General features: G+C 43.7%; 1 protein-coding gene across 1 annotated transcript; it reads right to left on the bottom strand.

Annotated features, from left to right (window-relative positions):
- Window positions 1-666: 666 nt before the first annotated feature.
- On the bottom strand, window positions 667-18,295 carry LOC138953636 (uncharacterized). Its single transcript, XM_070325511.1, has 12 exons — window positions 17,988-18,295; window positions 17,280-17,416; window positions 15,750-15,848; window positions 14,714-14,876; window positions 9,261-9,306; window positions 8,694-8,855; window positions 7,540-7,595; window positions 6,104-6,241; window positions 3,697-3,868; window positions 2,933-3,043; window positions 2,280-2,498; window positions 667-942 (listed from the first exon to the last, which is right to left on the bottom strand). The coding sequence occupies exons 1-12, from the start codon at window positions 18,158-18,160 to the stop codon at window positions 718-720; spliced, it is 1,701 nt and encodes a 566-aa protein (XP_070181612.1). The 5' UTR covers window positions 18,161-18,295; the 3' UTR covers window positions 667-717.
- Between the last annotated feature and the right edge of the window lie 619 nt (window positions 18,296-18,914).

The raw sequence follows: 18,914 nt of genomic DNA, 5'->3' as shown, positions 1-18,914 counted from the left end.
TGCCGTGTGTGTGTGTGTTTTATGTGTGTGTGTCAGTGTGCGGTGTGTGTGTAAGCACGCGCGCGTGCTGCGTCCGTTTCAGTGAGTGATTTCTCAAAAAAGTTTTATATTAATGAGCACACATAAAACTTGCCCCCCCCCCCCCCCCCCCCCGAAAAAAAGAAAAAAAAAGCATATTTTACAAACTGAACAGGAAAAGCGCGCATGATTCATAAAAAAATGATAGCATTGGTGGGGCTTGAACCAGCGACTTCAGGAACTGCACCGCAGCGCGATACCACTGAACTAAGCGGATATCTGTCGAAAATGGAACATTTAGGAATGCCTATTTTGTGAGATGTAAAACACACGGCAAAGCTCACTGTGCAACCCGACTCAGTGAAAGGCCCGTTGGCAGACTGTGTCGTGTGAATTAGGTCAGTTTGACCGTCGCTTACCCCGCCGCTTTGCACGAAAAGTTGGATGATATCTGCACGGTCTTCCTATCGCCGGCTCAGTTTTTTGTTTTTTGTTTTGTTTTTTTGTTGTTGTTGCTGCAGTCACGTAGACCATGTTCAGTTATACGCTTTTGAACAAACCGTTATCATATGTTCTTTCCACGATTGTATTGCTTTCAAAAAATCATCGAATTAACTGTTTTAAACATATTATACTTTGAAAACTGCAAATACTTGTTGATTTTATTACGATCGATTCCAACAGACGTCAACCCTTACTCTACGTATGAACATTGATGCTGACATTCTGGTCAGAGCCCTTGTTCAAAGTGAACGATTTCTTAAGGTTAGAGAGTTCTTTCCCTTGGTAGATCACGTGCACCTCGTAGTCGCCATGGAAACCACGCACGTGGAAGTTGTCCCCTGCATGGGATAGCACGTGCGTTTCATCCGTCATCCACTGGTTCTCAAATAGGTCAAGGACACGACGTCCTGCCGCCGTGAGCTGTGTAACGAACAAACGAAGAAAATCGGTCAAATAGTGCTCTGATAAACAAAGGGAAGTAAGCTCTGAATGCACAGGACAAGTGTAATAGAGTAAGTGAGAGTTACGCGGAACCAGTCTCCTGGCACCTGAGAGAATGACAAGCATTGACATGAACAAGCAACTTTAATCCTCAACTACCCCCCGCGGGTTAGGGGGAGTCCCATATTGGTTGGGACGAGAAAGAATTTACCCGATGCTACCCAGCATGTCGTAAGAGGCGACTAACGGTTCTGTTTCTCCTTTTACCCTTGTTAAGTGTTTCTTGTATAGAATATAGTCAATGTTTGTAAAGATTTTAGTCAAGCAGTATGTAAGAAATGTTAAGCCCTTTGTACTGGAAACTTGCATTCTCCCAGTAAGGTCATATATTGTACTACGTTGCAAGCCCCTGGAGCAATTTTTTTATTAGTGCTTTTGTGAACAAGAAACAATTAACAAGTGGCTCTATCCCATCTCCCCCCTTTCCCCTATCCCATCTCCCCCCTTTCCCCGTCGCGATATAACCTTGAATGGTTGAAAACGGCGTTAAACACCAAATAAAGAAAGAAAGAAAGAATCCTCAACTGTTTTTGTCAAATAGTGAATTTTAAGATTAAACGTGACCCAGTAAAAAGTCTCTGTTTTAAAATATGGTCGAAGTTTTTACTGAAATTTGCACCAGTAGAAAGGCAATTGTGTACAGTGTAGACATGCATGTATGGCCATGGGAAATACATCGATGTCACAGTGTAAAATGTCAGCATTAACTGACACGTGAAATTCATAACTGAAATGTGCACCAGTAGAACGTCATCGCATATAGTCAAGGATGATAATACACAGCGGTGTAGCATGTCAGCATGTATCTCAATCTGTCATGTTCGAATGTATGACTGATATTCGCACCACTGCGTAGACAGTCCTCGTGTATAGTCTAGATATACATATAGCAATTCCAAGATATTTCACAATCAAATTGATGACTGAAATGTGCATACCGTCGCCGTATATTGTTTAGATATTCGTGCAAAGTAATTCACAAATTTTACAATTTCCCCAAGTGTCTGCCGTGATCAAATTTATGACTGAAATTTCCACCAGTAGATAGTCGTCGTCCAGATATTCATATAATATGGTAATACGCAGAAATGTAAAAAAAAATCGGCATTTATCTGCAACACCGTTAAGCGCAAGATGCGTATTTCAGAGATGCATCATTCACACTATCGACATCACATTGATCTAAGATCAGATGAGATGAAGGATACTTTTACTTGTGATACTCCGCACCAGCCATGGGAGCTAGACATACATACCTCCATATTGTTCCCCTTAGCGAGAGCGGCGTGGGGTCCCCTCCAGTGTGTCTGGTCCCAGAAGCCCCAGAAGATGATCCCATGCACAGCGGGGTGGCCGTACAGAGCTCTTAGCGCTGCCTCGTACAGGTCCGCTCTCTTGTTCTCGTCCACAGCCACCACGTCCAGCTCCGTCACCCAGATGGGCACCCCGGCCGTGGACAGCAGGTCCAGGCGTTGCTGGTAACGAGAGAGTTGATTGAAAATACAAGAAAGTTAAGTGAGTTATAGATCAATGATAATGGCCAATATTGCATGAACGTTTTCTGAAATCGTTGATGTGCCTCCAAACTATTTTTTTTTCTCGAGAGCTAGGAGAGCAACACAAAAATCGACTTATTAGATTTTGTTTTAGATTGTTAGTCGAGGAGAGAACAATCAATTCGTTTAGGAAGGTATGGAGATCTTGAATTTGTGATCGTCTGTAAGTACATGTAGTACATGAAAAGCAACTCGAAGTGCAAGCAACATTTTTCATTTATCTATTGGTTTATATCCACATAGGTTTTCAGAAATCTTTATTATGCCAAACCTCCAAGAGAAATCTACAACTAAAAAGTTACACATATAATTATAAACAAAAGTAGCTGAAGCTGATCGAAACATATCCGTACCTTGACGGCCGAAGCGTCAGGCATGATCTCTTCCGGGAAGTGGCACTGTACGCCCATACCTCCCAGACCCACGTTGGCTGCCTTGTACTTCTTGGCCTGTGCCAGGTAGTCCTGATAAAATCAAACAACATTGTAGGTCCAGCACAAAACAGCATGCATAGGTCCGCAAAGACAATTCATCAGTATTTCAAAAACACGCTGTAAGTTTTCTGCAAGATACAACAACAAACTATGATTATCGACAATATTCCCCCAACAGCAGCGTATGTCTGCCTGAATGGCGGGATAAAAACGATCATACACGTAAAAACCCACCAGGGCAAAAGTATGAGTGAACGTGGGAGTTTCAGCCCATGAGCAAAGAACAAGAAGAAGAAGATAGAAAATATTCAAGTTGTGATGATTAAACGTCTTTTTCGGTTTGTCATCTTTTCTTTCGTTGAAAAAGTGTGTGTGTGTGTGTGTGTGTGTGTGTGTGTGTGTGTGTGTGTGTGTGTGTGTGTGTGTGTGTGTGTTTGTGTGTGTGTGTGTGTGCGTGTGTGTCGGGAGGGAGGGGGTGTGAAGGGTGGTAGGGGGTGCGGGTGTGTGTGTGTGTGTGTGTGTGTGTGTGTGTGTGTCTGTCTGTCTTTCTGTCTGTCTGTCTGTATGTCTGTCTGTGTCTGTCTGCCTGTGTCTATCTGTGTCTGTCTGTATATCTGTCTGTCTGTCTGTCTATCCCTGTCTGTGTCAGTCTGTGTCAGTTTGTTTGTCTTTTTAAAACTCACTCCGGTGGAGGCACTCGAGACCACGACGTTATAGTCGTTGAGGAAGAGCTTGACGTTGGGATCTGCGTGGTGGGCGATACGGAACAACTCCATGTTGTAGTTTGGGTCTCCAGCCCTTGTTTGGTACCATGAACCGTGCAGCATCTCGTTATTCACATCCCAATGCTCCAGTCTGTGAACGCATGGCAACACAATGAACAAGTTACATTGAACACAGCGCTGTCCTGGTGGAGCAACTTGTTGTTGAAGACATATATCATCGTTTGAACAATGGGAAGAAGTTGTATGTAAATATGTAACACACAAAAACAAGATCTGGTAACTCAAATGACAGAGCACTGGACTTATCATGTTCGGGACACAGTTTTGAGTCCTGGTCGGACTGATACGGACACGGGTCAACGTTATGTTCCGACTCAGAGAAAGTGACCATGTCTCAACTCCGTGTCGCCGCCGTAGCCCATAAAAATCATTTGTTATTCTGAAGAAGTGCCTGTGGCTAAGACTGACTATTAGGGTTTTAACGTCCTCTTAGACCAACTGGTCTATATTGGGACAGGTATTGGTAATACGCTGAAGATATGGTGTGATACTTTGATTCGAACAAGCCCGCTGTGGCTGTCTTCTTCGACACACCAGCATTGGGTTTGTCTCGTCAAAGTATCGAAATACGATCATGATAATCAGAGACGAGAGATGATGCATGCGTGTCTTCGTGTTTTCCAAGCCCTGAGACTTTCGCTGTGAACGTGGGATCTTTTTCGTGCGCATGTGTGCACACGGGGGTGTTCGGACACCGAAGAGAGTCTGCACAAAGTTGACTCCGAGAAATAAATCTCTCGCCGAACGTGGGGATGGAACCCACGCTGATAGTGACCAACTGGCTACAAAGCCAGCGCGCTACCAACTGAGCTACGTCCCCGCCCCGTGCCTGTGGCTGATTACACCTAACCATACCAGAGACGAGTTGCCCAAAGCGGTTCGCCACGGGTCGCTCGCGGTGCGAATGACAAAAAGCCGTTTCTTAGGGCAGTGCAGGAAAGCGCTCGCGAAGCACTCGGCGAGCGGCTTTGGTGTATATATGCTCGCCCACCGCCCGCCGCGTTATCCAAGATGGCGGCGGTGTTTACACTGCGATGCTGTGTAGCGTGTTTCGATCTTCTCGGCGTGGTTTTCGAGGTGACCCGAGGAATCCACCGCTTTTCAAGGTTCAGGGACTACCCCAGCTAAATTTCCCATCATAACTACATTCTCTCTGACGATTTCACTGACCGAATCGTCTACTAGTTTAAGAAGTACAACTTTTTTAATATCTTGCAGCAATCGTGCTTTCTTCGTCGCCATCGTGAAGCGATTTGCCTCGTTGTGAGCCCGTTGCATAGACCAATCCAGAGCGACTTTTCTCTGAGCGGGCTATTGTGATTCTGAGCAACGCATGGCTGATTAGCGCGACCCTTGTTGCTGCTAGCTTTCTTCTGGGAGGGAGCGACGCGAATGTCCTAGTAGATTGGATAACAAATCGACGGGCGCAATGGCTTGGTGGTAAGACGCCGGCCTCCAAAGCAGAAGGTCGTGGGTTCGAATCCAGACCGATCTCCCAGGTCAACTTATGTGCAGACCTGCTAGTGCCTTATTCCCCTTCGTGTGTACACGCAAGCACAAGACCAAGTGCGCACGGAAAAGATCCTGTAATCCATGTCACAGTTTGGTGGGTTAAAAAAAAACACACGAAAATACCCAGCGGCGAATGGCTGCCTTAATGGCGGGGTAAAAACGGTCATACACGTAAAAATCCACTCGTGCAAAAACATGAGTGTACGTGGGAGTTTCAGCCCACGAACGCAGAAAAAGGATAATAAATTAAGAAATGAAACTGAAACACAAGCTTCCTCAAAAGACGACCGAAGTGATGATAACAGTCTAAGCTTATTTTCATTTTTCTTATCGAGGCATAAATGAGGGCCCCAAAGGGAGGGTATCATCACGATCACGGGAAGGGAAATTTTAGCTTTCACGATCACAGTTACCTTGATTTTTGTTTTCACGATCACAAACACCTTGACGAATAGAGGATCATAGAGTGAGCTGTGAAAAATGTACGTTGAAAATAAAATACTTTGCAATAATGCCCATCACGATCACGAAAACAAATGACGATCACGATCACGAGACTTGATTTTTTTGTCATCACGGATCACGGGCAAAGTCCCATCACGATCACAGAAATGGAAATTTCGGCAATCACGGTCACAGAAAGGTCAAAAAACGCCAATCACGATCACGATTTTAAACCCTTTGGGGCCCTCATAAATGACGTAATGAACTTTTATGAAGGCATGGACATGTATAATCTAACATTTGAGAAAAAAAACACCACAAGTGTTTGAGAATAGATCCTATTACTCACAGGCCACGGGTTTTGGCCATGGTCTCCTCAATGTGATGCTTGACCACTGTCTTCATTTCGTTGGGGGACAGCTGCTTGATCCAGTCCTGCACGTACTTGTCTACTGACCACACCAGGTTGTGGCCTCGCACCTTGATGCTGAACATTTACATGGATGTACACAGGGATTGCGTTAATCAGTAGGCCTACGTTTTGATATTTTAAGGGTACAATATCAGAATACGTGTCCACATACGCCGGGACAACATAAAATTAGAAAGAAATGTTATTGTGAAGGAAACATCACTTAAACCATCCAAAAAGGATGCAAGTTTACGGTACCGGCAAGTATATAATACTTCCACAATAAAACACAGATAGACAGACGAACAAACAGGCATACATTAACACACACGCACGCTTTTTCGTACATTATCGTATGAATAATGGCACCAAAAATACCCGATAATCACATGAATATCGCAAGCACATTCTGACAAATGGGCTGAAATATAACCAGAAATATGTTGAAAAAAAGATGTAATAATACATTCCCTCCCATGTTAACGATCATTTACACCACCATTGATCTGTCAAAATGTAAACAAAGCCTAATCTCTGCCTTCTACTTAGATATCTACAACATGGCTGCTTTATGTCCAGAAAGGGATGCATTTTACAAAATCAATGTTGTAACTGACACCCATGTCAATCCGCAAAAACAATTCAGCAACTAATTCTCACACTGCGGCCAGGCTGTAGCCTTTCGATATGTTTCAAAACGACAGGATGCTCTTATACCATGCAAACAGCCTGGACAGATCCGTGGTGCTTTATGCAAACGTTTACACAGGAAGTGGGCGGGGATGTAGCTCAGTCGGTAGCGCGCTGAATTTGTATCCAGTTGGCCGCTGTCAGCGTGAGTTCGTCCCCACGTTCGGCGAGAGATTTATTTCTCAGAGTCAACTTTGTGTGCAGACTCTACTCGGTGTCTAAACACCCGCGTGTGTACACGCAAGCACAAGACCAAGTGCGCACGAAAAAGATCCTGTAATCCATGTCAGAGTTCGGTGGGTTATAGAAACACGAAAATACCCAGCATGCTCCCCCGAAAGCGGCGTATGGCTGCCTAAATGGCGGGGTAAAAACGGTCATACACGTAAAAGCCGTGGGAGTTTCAGCCCATGAACGAACAAACAAACACAGGAAGTAAGGTTCCTTTAAATGAATGCCTTCAGACTGTCGTTAATTGAGCCCGAAGTTGGCTTGGCGAAGTCTATTACTGAAAAGTCAGTGCCAAAGCTTCGTGTAGCGAGCTTCATGAAGTAGACTTCGCCCAAGTACTATTAGGCTTTACTGGTTCGCTTATTGCTCTTATTCAAGGTAACCGCCTGGACGCATCTTGAGTTGTGTACTTATAGTCGTTCACACGGAAAGGAAGTTAATTAATCACTTACCCGTGACTTTTGACTCCGTGGATAGCGTCGAGTGCAAGCTTGTAGTTCATATGACCCTGAAGAATACACATTTGGAAAACCTTGCAGATCATGCGAGTGAGAAGTATTATACATCCAAACGAAGACAAAGAATGATGATGATGATGATGATGATGATGATGATGATGATGATGATGATGATGATGATGATGATGATGATGATGATGATGATGTCAAAAAGAACAGAATTATAATCACGACAACACATTCCAGACAAATGCCTGGATCAGGGATAAATGTCTGTCTGTCTTGACAATAAAGAATTTTTTTTAATTCAAGAGAATATATATTATATGAAAAGCTGTACGGAATAGGTGTTAAACGAACACAAGTCACCCTACGAAAAAAAAACCATAAAGAAAGAAATAAAGAAGCCAGATAAAATGTTTTCTGTATTTCAGAAAAGTGCAGTAAATATACATGAAGATTTGAAGGATAACTTCCCTCCGTTTACACAGTCATATTTTCTATCACATAACTTTGCAGGCATGTACCTATGTCATCGGAGTATCCTTCCACATTGACACATACCAACAATCAAGATCCAGGGTGCTTCCTGCGTGGAGGCCATTTTTCGTGTCAATGAAGATATTGATTCAGTAAAGAAAATGTACAGCCAAAATGTAGATTGTTACTATGTGTCCAAGTGGAAAGAGTCTCTTATCCCATGTAATAGTTATATGAAGTCTTATATCGCGCGCGTATCTCCAGACTCGGACTCAAGGCGCAGGGATCTATTTATGCCGTGTGAGATGGAATTTTTTTTGTACACAATACGTCACGCATTCACATCGACCAGCAGATCGCAGCGATTTCGGCGCATATCCTACTTTTCACGGCCTATTATTCCAAGTCACACTGGTATTTTGGTGGACATTTTTTATCTATGCCTATACAATTTTGCCAGGAAAGACCCTTTTGTCAATCGTGGGATCTTTAACGTGCACACCCCAATGTAGTGTACACGAAGGGACCTCGGTTTTTCATCTCATCCGAAAGACCAGCACTTGAACCCACCACCTTGGCAGGTCTGTAGTTATTGACAAGATGTTTCACACGAGAGGGAGGTTTCCTCGAATGGAATAAGGGAATAATTATAAGGACTAGACACTTACTCTCGTCCATTCAATGTCGTACCACTTGAGGGCGTTTTCAGGCACGACCCAGTTGAAGTGTTTGTTGACGAAATCTCGGTACTTTCCGTTGGCTGCTCCTTCGTTGTACTTGTGAGCGTTAAAAGACGACCCGAATGGAAACGATTTCTTCTTTTGCAGAATCTGGGAATCAGAAACGAAAACCATGGAAGTCAACAAACTTGTTTAAAAATAGCAAAAGACGAGAAACGCTGCCATTGAAGGGGAACTGAGCCAACATAATGTGCGTACTTACTTCGAAATCCCAGGTCAATCTCTTGTATTGAAAAGAGACCTTTTCCCAAAGATTGCAGACAGATTGTTTTCAGATCAGACAGTTGGGTTTTCATTCATGAATGTTAAAAAAAAAAGAGCCGCTATCTTTCACAGTTTTGTAGAAAACCGAATTGATTCATTTTTGACTGATTATGTAGAGAAGTCATTACCTGAGTCTAAGATATACGGCGAGGACCTTTCAAGTGTTCGTGTGCAGCAAAAAGGAGACCATTCTAAGCGGCTATGCAAATCTCAGAGAATGAACACACTCACGTGAATCTTTACGTTGCTCTTGTCGATGCCATGTGCAGTTGTGATGCTGAAAAAAGTTCAGATGCATGTCGTTATCGATACGTTGTGAAACATATAGACTTTACAGGGGTGGATCTGTTAGTTTGTATGTAGGGGGTGCACTCAGAATAGACAAGTGTAAATCAAAGGGGGTGGCGGATCCTTGAAAAAAAAAAGTGTACGAAGAAACAAAATGATGCCATCTGAGCTTAGAGTTAGATATTGCCACGGAATCAGATTTCTTATATATATCTCTCTCTTTTTATTTTTATTTTTATTCATTCTTTGTTTAGCTGGAGGGGGTCCACACCTCGTCCACAAAAGGCACTCAAAGCTCCTGAGCCTAGCGAGTTCGTGCCCTTCAGAGGATATCGTCCGCCGTGCTGTGGTCTATGTATCATTGTGTCACACAGCGTTGCAGAGGCGGACATTTAGAGCTTAAGGGCAAAATACACCTGCGCAGAGTCAGCGACGCTGCATGCTGCAATAGGGATTATGACGAGTACTTGGCCTGGGTTTTTTTCACGCAGCGTGTAGCGTACTGTACTGTTCAAAGTTATTAAAAAATAAAATAAAATATCTAACCTTGTTGACTTTGAACAACGGGCCTACGGATTCGAAAAGCAAGTCGTAACCATTGCACCGACGAGACAACTGAAGAATGCTAACAATTGAAGAGTTATATAGTTGAACGCATCGATGCGATCTCGCAGCGATTGAAATCTTTGGTGACCAGTATCTGCTATTTGTACAAACATGCATGTCTGTGTTTAAAACGTAACGATGGCCTGACTATGCATGACATGAACACACGCGCAACACATGGGAAGCATTTTTTTGATAAATGGCCGTCTACAAGCGTTGACAAAATTTGACATGAAGAGACACGAATTCCTCTTTGACAAAAGAGCAGATTGTTCCCCTTGAAATACATTGCTATGATTGGTTGGTTGCTCGCTGCATTGACACTGCACGCGTCAAAAATAGGAATGATTGTATTCTTTGCACAGAGGCGTCACAAATTTCTTTTTTTTCTCCACAGCCCGCTACACGCTGCGTGAAAAAAATTCAGGCCAAGTACTCGTCATAATCCCCATTGCAGCATGCAGCGCCGCTGACGCTACGCAGGTGTATTTTGACCTTAAAGGGCAGACTATACCTGCGCAGTTTCAGCGGCACAGACGACGCACTGCATATTATTGATGCTCCGATAGGGATTATGACGAGTACTTGGCCTGTTTTTCTTTCACGCATGCTAGGATAATCTGCAGTGCGTCGTCTGTCCTGCTGAAGTTACATAGGTGAGCGCCAGGCCTTATATTACGTTTACACTATGTTCCCGGCGGCCACGGCAGTCCCGTTTCAGGCCACCGTGGACAAAACGGGATGCACGTGAGACAACGTGGGGGGACGGAATGGGCAAACGTGACAGGCCGTGATTGCCGTGGATGCCGGGCCAGATTAGAAACCTATAGTAGGCCGTAGTGAAACGGACTTAACGCAACAAATAGTGACAGTACGTCATAGGCCTTAACAAAACTTGGAGGCGGTCCGTAGTGGGTCCGTAGTGGGACGGGAAGCATGTGTATTCCCCGGCATCTCACGGTCCTTTGAAGTTTATGCACGTTCTGCCGCGTTTAGTGCACGTTTTGTAACGGTTGCTTCACGGTTGCTGCGCGTTTTGTCCCGTTTTGCCACGTTTTGTCACGGATCTCACAGCAAGCTAGGGTGTATGGTAGCCGTTTCGTCGCGTCCAATCACGACGCGTCCCGGCGTGTGACGGTTTGCGGGCCCGGCGCGTTACGACGCGTTGCGTTCTACTACGGTCTGACACGGCGAGCGCGATCTGGGTGGGAGTATATAACAAGCCGGGCTACAATGATACAGTACAGGATACAATAATTGCTAGTGCTTGGCAGGCCTTCATTTTATACCGTGAGCACAAACGTGCTCCAAAGCTGCCCGGTGTCCACGTTTCATCCGTACAAAGCCTTCACAGAACGTGAAAAACGTGTCAGACCTTGATCAGAACGTGAGAAACGTGAGGGACCCCATCAGAACGTGACGGGCCGGGGGGGCGGGGGGGGGGGGCGTACCGGCATCCGTGGCAGACCGCGGGCCGAACCGTAGTGCGCCTTGGAGCCTCCAGGACTCAGCCCCTTTCCCCCCACGGCCCGTTACGGATACCGTGGTAGACCGTGAGAAAACTTGACAGGACCTAACAAATCTTGAATACAGAGAAAATAAAATGGCCACAATCCCACGGCGCACTACGTTTCGGGCAAACGGGGCTGCCGTGGCCGCCGGGAACATAGTGTAAACGAAGCATTATCTGTTGACACAAGCGTGCCTCAAGTACCCATCCCGTCTCGGGCCGTAAGCCCTTGCAGGCAACGTTGCGTTTACTAGGAAAAGCGTTGGTAATTGTTTTTCGTATGATTGATTGATGCACATAAGCCCAAGTTCATTGTATATCTAATATAGCATAACATTTTCTTTAAAACAATAGTAAACATGGTATACTTTTGTCAGTCGTCGAGGAAAATATGCACATTTTTCTGTTACTTCTTTTTCTCAATAACTTTTTATAGTCCTAATAAACTTGCAAGTGTTAAAAACGTTATTTTGAAGATATACTCAGAAGAAGAACAAAAACACGCAATGTCGGCAATGTCGGCAAACTGAAAACAAACTATAATATTCAAAGATTGTTCTCATCTGTCTTTGCGCTCTCCCCCCATCTCTCTCTCTCTCTCTCTCTCTCTCTCTCTCTCTCTCTCTCTCTCTCTCTCTCTCTCTCTCTCTCTCTCTTTCTCTCTCTCTCTCTCTCTGTCTCTGTCTCTCTGTCTCTGTCTCTGTCTCTGTCTCTCTCTCTCTCTCTTTCTCTCTCACTCTCTCTCTCTCTCTCTCTCTCTCTCTCTCTCTCTCTCTCAAGCCTGGGACAAAACGTCTTCAAAAAGTATGCTTGAATGCCTTAGCTCAAACTAACCCCCTCCTCTCTCACCAAATTCACTCCGCTTTGTGGACTGGGTGGCCGAGTGGTGACGCACTTGCGCTCGGAAGCGAGAGGTTGCGAGTTCGACCCTGGCTCAGGGCGTTAGCAATTTTCTCCCCCCTTTCCTAACCAAGGTGGTGGGTTCAAGTGCTAGTCTTTCGGATGAGACGAAAAACCGAGGTACAATGTAGTGTACACGTTAAAGATCCCACGATTGACAAAAGGGTATTTCCTTGTATTGTATAGGCATAGATAAAAAAAATGTATAGGCATAGATAAAAAAAATTCACCAAAATACCTCTGTGTAACTTGGAATAATAGGCCGTGAAAAGTAGGATATGCGCCGAAATGGCTGCGATCTGCTGGTCGATGTGAATGCGTGATGTATTGTGTAAAAAAATCCATCTCACACGGCATAAATAGATCCCTGCGCCTTGAGTCCGAGTCTGGAGATACGCGTGCGATATAAGACTTCATAAATCAAATCAAATGTGAACAGACTCAAGTTCAATCATCTTTGTCTGCTCGGAGTGGTGTACACGTCTTTGTATCCTAGGTCAGTTAACTTTGGATTCACATCTCGCTAAGAGCAATTTGAAGTTCCCTGTTCGAGTACTAATTTTGACCACGAGAGCTACGGTAATTGGTATGCCACACAGACCCCAGTTAACATTTTATTTGATCTCTGTATGTGAATGCCTTAGCTCAAACTAACCCCCTGCTCTCTCACCAAATTCACTCCGCTATGTGAACAGACTCAAGTTCAATCATCTTTGTCTGCTCGGAGTGGTGTTCACGTCTTTGTATCCTAGGTCAGTTAACTTTGGATTCACATCTCGCTAAGAGCAATTTGAAGTTCCCTGTTCGAGGACTAATCTTGACCACGAGAGCTACGGTAATTGGTATGACACACAGTTAGTTGACTTTGCCAACGGTGTCAAATTGGCCTGAAGTAAAGCGGCATGTGATCTAACACGATAGCTTTTGAGTCTGTGGAGTCACCCTACGGTGAAAAACACTTTCCAATCCGATGAAAAGCTAAAACCCTTCAGCTACCGCCACGGTTCTCGTCGGGAAGGCGACTACTTATACAAACAAAAGAGAAACGGGAGACGGTGAACCGTGACCAAACAAGGCAACGGAAGCGAGGTTTACACCGTTGGCTTTGAAGAAAAACATGGTGGGGGAGTTGTAACGAGGTATAAAGGTTGCTTGTGACATATTGACCGCGAGCGCTTTCTTCAAAGGGGAAACAATTGCTGTGGCCACCTGCGACGCACAACCTGTCCTCGTCACGTATTGCACTCATCGATTTGTTTTTGAACTATTACCAAAGAAAAATGAGCAAATAAAAGTATACTGTAACGAACATTTTATTGCATTCTACGCTCCACGGTAAAAAACAACAACATGACCATCTCAGTCTGGGTGTTTGTTTTCATTGTCTGCGATAGGTCGATCTTTGAAAAGATTCCAATACGTATCATGCTTGTCTGCTAGATCTCAATCGGAAGCATGATTAGGAATGCAAAAAGAATAACAGAGAAAACAAAACTGTGAGAAAAAGTTAGATACTTTAGAATCAGTTCATTACAGTTTCCATTTTCACTGACTTGCTGATCGGAGCGTGCGGTACACGAGTAAGAATCGACCTGTCAGATTACAACCAGTTTATTTTGATTGTTTTGACAAAACGGTCTGGTGTCCTGAGATCGCACTGGTACCCTTCTTTAGATGAAGACACCTACATGCGGGACACCACATACATATTCACCTTAAAATTATACAAAAGCATGTACATTGCCTGTAAAGTGACACTATTGTTCGAAAACAACAGAAGATAAGGCGATTTTCACGTCACCGTTATTCCATTCAATTATTTAGGTGTGTCAAGTTTGATATCGTTTTGAAGATAAAAATGTGCAGACTTTGATCACACTGTTAATTGCTACAGTTGGACAAGATTTTAGAACATATTTGATGGGCACAACAATCAAACGCATTTTATAGTAACTGTCGTCTCCGCCTGCCACGGATAAGCCGGATTAAGTGTTGCGTCACTATGTCAACAACATCACCGGCTCTGCCCGAAACCATAATATGTCAGGTTCACATCCCTTTTGCAACGCTGTGGTCATCTTTTCTCAAAAACACGATCTTTCTGCGTGACAGTGTGTGTCCTTTTGGGTCAGTTGCTTGCTTGATTTGATGAATGGGTGGTTGGCTGTGAATTTTCTGTGTTCTTGGCAGGCCTAATTACATAGATAATTGTCGGACTTTTGTGTATATATCTACGAATTTCTGTCTGCTTGATACCATTGGCAAAAGCAACTAAGACCAGTACCGGGTGACCCCTGTACACCAAATATAAAGTGATTCTCTGAACACATGTAATAACATTTTAGTGGGTGGCGCTTTTTTGTAGTCCCCCTGTACTCACTGGAGGTTGATGTTGTTTTTACGATGCACGTCAATCTGGTGGTTGAGGTATGCAGTAGTCACGTGCTGCACGCCGGCAATCTCCGTCAGTGACGCGTCATCCACGGCGTAGTTGACGGAGGCAGACGGCTTGCTCTCGAAGTACACCCTGGCCCTTTTCAGAGCTGTTTAACAAAACAAAAAAAAGGAAAACAAAGAAAGGGATGATGATAACAATTTTGTTCTTGACATTGTTTCCACTATCGAATTAACTCTCGATTAAACCAAACAAAAGATGAATAAACGTACGCCAGAACCAGCGAACTACCTAGTAACGACAAATAAAACACAACAATTGTACTTGTTTTGGAAACTGCCCTTAAGTGACATGGATTTTGCGATAGAACACAAGAAGTAATTGTGACGCGAAAAAGACATAGGATGATGAGTCTTATGTATGCAAAATCAGAGAAAGAACGCTGAAAATGATCTATCAAAGAAGTGAATTCATGTAGAGTATCATTAGGTCGATCATTCAGAGAATCATTAGGTAGATGAAACGACTTTCCTCTAAATTTTGGACGGAAACTATTACCATTTGCCTTTCACTGTAGTCTCTGAAATGTCACCAATGTAAACGCAGACCAGTCAGCGTAAGTGTGTGCTGAAGAAAAACACGCTTCTACTGTGAACTATCGATGTTTTACAGTTTTAGGCCAAGTTCGGAAAAAGGCAGGTCAATTTAAGTACTCGTGGATTCACTAAAGGCTGATATTTTACTCAATAAGGAAAAAGGAAGATTTAACAAGAAGGATATTGCCGGCCAGTTCAAATGCTGTTTATAACAGACATTAAGTTTTATTATAACTTTAACTTGTTCTCCTTTTTCGCATGCAATAGTTCACGGCAATGTAAGAACAATAACAAAAACAATAATCCTCAACGTCACCCTCACCCCAACCCCGAAAAAAAACGACGAATAAACCACGGTTTAAACTAAGAATAGTGAAAGCTTATATATGACTTTTGCTTATTGGAAATAAATTAGTTTAACTAACGTTTATTTGGCACGGAAAAGGCGCCGACGACATGAAACCACCCGTCGTGAACCTTGGCGTTGCCATGCATGGCTGCCGCCATATACACGTGGTTTCCATCTGCAACACACACAGTATCCCGAAATTGTCACCATCGTCGTCGTCCTCGTTATCATCATCATCATCATCATCATCATCATCATCATCATCATCATCATCATCATCATCATCGAAACCATCACCACCAACGCCTGGCGCACGTTATATGTCAAAGCAGCAATGCCGTGATATGGCCCTTCGTGGTCGGCTGGGCGTTAAGCAAACAAACAAACAAACAAACAAACCACCAACGCCAACACAAGAAACTTCGTCGTCGACGATGACGATTAAGACATCCACGACAAAGTTTCTGCGTCGGTTTCCATGATATAAAGCTAACCGGGCGTGTTTTTCTAAGGCTAGTCTAAGAGAGAGAGAGAGAGGGGGAGGGAGGGTGAGAGAGAGAAAGAGAGAGAGAGAGAGAGAGAGAGAGAGAGAGAGAGAGAGAGAGAATGTGTATGTGTGTGCACGTGCGTGCGTGCGTGCGCGTGCGTGTGTGTGTGTGTGTGTGTGCCGGTGCGTGCGTGTGCCCCTAGACCTGATGTTTATGAGCGGTTTTGTAAACATCTAGTTTCAGCTTACCCGTGTTATGCTGAATGCGTGAGTAAATCTGTCTATATTAGAAGGGTAAATGACTGTTTCCTTCTTCGTTGTTCTAGTGTCCAGTGCGTTTGCTCGTCAATGTTTTGTATAGCCGAGTTTTTATGAACAAAACCAAATCATTCTTTTAAAATACAAGTGGAGATATTTGCTTTTTTACACACATAGCACAAGCAGGTCAAGTAGTATCTTATCTTTAAACTAATGCACAAAAATTCAGACCTTACCTCACATGAGTATGCCAAACAAACAAAGGACCTAAATCGTCGGCCTATTTCTAAGAGGACCAACTACAACAAAAGTACTGCCGTATTACTATTAGAAGACCCCAAAAAGTCATAACCACAAATTCAATTAAAAAAATCAGAAAGGATGTTTGCAAGATGAATATGTTAAAACAAAATCACAAAATTCGAAGCGTAGTTTTGAGAGTTGTGGACGGTTCGAGTTCGTCAAGTTTTAACAACAAGAAGGTAAATGCGGTTTTACTCTTCATTCCTTGTTTTGTCATTCCTATGATAATTGGGTCTTTTGACATGCCCACGGGAGAAATTTGCGGCCCATTCGAGTGGGTATGGGGGGGGGGGTTGAAGGGTTCTGATGGGGTTTTCACTTCCTTCGTTGACTGTGGCCTGCAGTTGTTTGTGTCGTCAGTGCTGTTGGAGGCAAATGGTTAAATGGTTGAGTGGCCTTTTAAGCAACAGACGATCACCAGTGCTGGACTGATCGTGTAACCTCTGCGAACGCCAAGAAGAAAAAGAAGAAGTAACAGACAACAAAGGGTCAGTGTATAAGAAGCCGATTCCCCATATACAAAGGTTCTGTAACAGTCAGTTAAACAGCTATATGTACCTGTAAACTCTAGGTCAACGTTGATCTCCAGGTTCTGGCTTGAGTGGTCATTCAGCAGCTTCATCCAGGCGCTAACCTGGTACGTGTGGCCTGCGGTCACGCTGACATACTGTGACGGACCCTCCCACGTCTCCTTCCTGTAAAAGATAGAAAGAAAGAATGTCAAAGCGAAGGAATGGAAGAAACAGACAAAACAATACCCCCCAAAAGAAGGAAATACGAAAAGAAATGAATAAGCGAAGCCCAAAAGCAAGCCGTACACATATCCCGGTCAAACAGTAAAATAGTAAATGCAAGCAGTCAAAAAACAAACACACAAACAAACAAACACACAAACACACAAACACACAAACACACAAACACACAAACAAACAACCAAAAAAACAAACGAACAAACCGATAGAGAGACAGACAGACTGACAGACAGACTGACAGACTGACAGACAGACTGACAGACAGACAATTAGACAGAGAAAGAGACAGAGAAAGAGACAGAGACACAGCTAGACTGCCATCCCCCCCCCCCCACACACACACACATACGTACGCACACATACACACAAACACACACACACACACACACACACTAATACACACACATACACACTCACAAACACACACACACACACACACACTAATACACACACACACACACACTCACACACATACACATATTAACCTTCGTCTTAGTCCCATCTCCCCTCTCACCTTCCAGAAACCACCATAGCGTGATGCCCACTGTGACCACTGTTGGAAATAGCGCAGTGCGCAGAACCGAAACAGTCCCACGACGATGTCGACTCAAACCCTCCATTCTTGAAGTCCGCCGTTGCTACGGCAACCAGACTGACCAAAATCAGACAGAGAAAAGATGTATTCATTTTGGTGCCAGAAGTCACTCACGCAGGCACTGAGCACTCAAACTACTGCAGTTAATTAATCACGTTCGCATTTTTATGTCCGAGGTTCGGCAAGAAGTTTTAAGACCCACTTTTTTTGGTTTTACGTAGTTCATGCGTCAAGTTTTGGTGCACACTTTCAGGAATGACCTAGATTTATGTGTGGCTGGTTTAGTGTCAGTAGGTGAAACTTGAGATAATGATAATGATAATGTTGATTTTATTTGTTGTACATGAGAAATGTCAGAGTGGTATTTTTTCAATGTGGATGCTTGTGTGTGTAAAGTTGGGTGTGGCTGGTTGTACGGGTGGGTGGGTTTAGAGGCTGGTCGCTTGGTTAAGTTGATGGTTGGCTTTTTGGTTCGTTTGGGAGTGGGAGGATCGATTGCTGGGTAGAAGGCCACTTAATGTACTGGTTGGTTTGTATTAACCTCATAAAGTTGTTTGTCGATTAATTATTTAGCTATGGTATTTCTATTTCTAGCTATAGCTATCTCAGTTGTAAATAGCCATGTACAGTCCCCGGTGAAAGAAACGCAACTCATTCGCGACTGCTGTTGCGAGGGATTTTTCGTCATTTTCAAATTGTCGTAAAATATGAACCAGGTAAGGTAAATCAAAAAGAAAAACAGATTCGTAGAGGATAGTTTACTGGCTCTACGATAAATGCATAGTAGTTAATCGTTTTTATTTTTTACTTGTTCATAAATACATTTTTGGAGGAAATTCATTTCTC

The sequence above is a fragment of the Littorina saxatilis genome, linkage group LG17 (genome assembly GCF_037325665.1).
Source record: "Littorina saxatilis isolate snail1 linkage group LG17, US_GU_Lsax_2.0, whole genome shotgun sequence".
NCBI classification, from domain to species: Eukaryota; Metazoa; Mollusca; class Gastropoda; order Littorinimorpha; family Littorinidae; genus Littorina; species Littorina saxatilis.
Note: the sequence above shows the minus strand (reverse complement) of the source record. Positions and strands in the feature narration are given on the sequence as shown.